The following is a 2033-nucleotide window of genomic DNA, read 5'->3' as shown; positions in this document are numbered from 1 at the left end:
ATACACACATATATATATAGTATATATAATAATGTTTAATGAATCATACTCCATTAAGTCCCACAACCCCATCATTCTTCTGTTAAAAAAACATTGCAGCAATGGCTATCATCAGATATAATTCTCTGTTTTCATCTCCAATTCTATCCCTAAAGTATGCTTCAATTAAAGTGCCAACAAATAGTAGAGTGGCCATGTCTTCAAACAGGACTACTCATTTCTCAGTTAAAGCACAGAGCAGATCATCTGTCAAAAACAAGGTGATTGATGATTATAACTCATTTTTCAAAGATAAATTTTGTTGGGATTTTTGTTTTTGCTTGCTTGCTTGATTTACAATATCAGTTTATGTTTTCGGGTTCTTGATTTTATTTCGATTTGTATTTTTTCTGTATTTTGTTTTGTTTTGATTGATGATGTCTTGACAGGTCTTCGAGGATCAATCTGCTGGTGTTGTTTGTTACAAAGATGAAAATGGGGAGATAATATGTGAAGGATTCGATGAGGGCCCTCGATTTCAACCTCAATTATCGATTTTCGATAATAATAAATCAAGGTATACAACAAATCGTAGAAATTATATATAATATTGTAGGACCGAGCGCTTATCGCTTTATCAAAAGTTATAGCGAGTGGTAATGGTGCAACTGAAATCTTTTAAACCGCATAGTAGTACAAACACCACGGTTCGATCGCTCTACCAAGCAGAGACAATTATTGTACCCACAACCTCCCTCTCAATAATTGCACTATTTGCAATCAATGGAAATCGAACTCGTGACCTTGGCTCTGATACCAATTGTAGGATCGAGTGCTTACCGTTTTACTAAAAGTTATAGCTAGTAGTAATGGTACAACTCAAATATTTTAAACCGCACAACAACACAAGCACCACGATTCGATCGCTCTACCAAACAGATACAATTATAGCACCCAACAAATATATAGGTTTCACGTTTTAAAAAAAAAAATAGTCATTACATTTTGTTTCGTTATCATTTGAAATCGAACACAATATAATGTCTCCAATGAGTTTGATGTATACTTACTCGATCTATGTCGAGTAACGATTTGATTGGTATAATATCGATATCGATTTGGTTTGATTTTGTGACAGCAATAGCATTGAGATAATCGACCTATTTCAAAGATGTTGGCTTCAACCAGTTGATGGAGATGATCATGAGCTGAAAAGTGAAGGCAAGGGATTTTATGTGGCAAATTGATTTCAATATCAATGGATTCAACAAACAAGGTTGAATCAATATAATATTTATTATTAATTAATAATGATTATTATTGTAACATTTACTTGTCATGTAAATGTCTAACTATAGTGTGATCATTCAATAATACATAAGCCCTTTAATTTGCACAATTTTTTTTTCTAAATACGAAAAAAAAAATTAGAATTGTTCGTCGTTTCGATTCGGAAATTTTGATGTTTATTTTTTTTTATGTTTTGTTAGTATAAATTTTTTTTTCGCATCGACATCTATAATCTTTTAATTTGGATGAATTCGATTTTAATTTGTAATTAAGAGTTTACTAGGGGGAAAAATGGAAAGCGTGGGCAGATCAAGCCCTTTATAGGCCCAATGGAATATGTTTAAATTTATTTAATTCTATAACTTATTATAAAATTAGTTCGCCTGTATGAATAATTTAATTTTGTATATTAGATTTTATTACAAATTATTTAATGATTTGTTATAAATTTTAATTTAAACATTGACCAGATAAAATTATTTTACAATTCAAATCTTGATTTTTATCATATAGTAGTTATTGATATATGATAATACGAGTATTTTAAAAAAGATTTCAGTGTTTTATAATTGAAAACAAAATTAAAGTATGTCGTTTGACGAGATTTTTTTTAAGATTTTTATGAAAATTTCTTTAAAATATAAGTTCTCCAAGTATAATTTTTAAACAATAATTCAGACTTTTTTTTTTTTTTTGATATTTTTAGAACTTTCAAAAACTTTTTAAATGTAAAAACGTTTTTGTAAAATACACTGAATAGTTGT

General features: G+C 28.9%; 1 protein-coding gene across 1 annotated transcript; it reads left to right on the top strand.

Annotated features, from left to right (window-relative positions):
• The first annotated feature begins 42 nt into the window (after nucleotides 1–42).
• Nucleotides 43–1378, top strand: LOC140986891 (uncharacterized). Its single transcript, XM_073455283.1, has 3 exons — nucleotides 43–260; nucleotides 429–556; nucleotides 1118–1378. The coding sequence occupies exons 1-3, from the start codon at nucleotides 102–104 to the stop codon at nucleotides 1224–1226; spliced, it is 396 nt and encodes a 131-aa protein (XP_073311384.1). The 5' UTR covers nucleotides 43–101; the 3' UTR covers nucleotides 1227–1378.
• Nucleotides 1379–2033: the final 655 nt, after the last annotated feature.

This window comes from Primulina huaijiensis, chromosome 10, assembly GCF_012295235.1.
Source record: "Primulina huaijiensis isolate GDHJ02 chromosome 10, ASM1229523v2, whole genome shotgun sequence".
Taxonomy (NCBI): Eukaryota; Viridiplantae; Streptophyta; class Magnoliopsida; order Lamiales; family Gesneriaceae; genus Primulina; species Primulina huaijiensis.
This window is presented reverse-complemented; position numbering and strand designations above follow the sequence as displayed.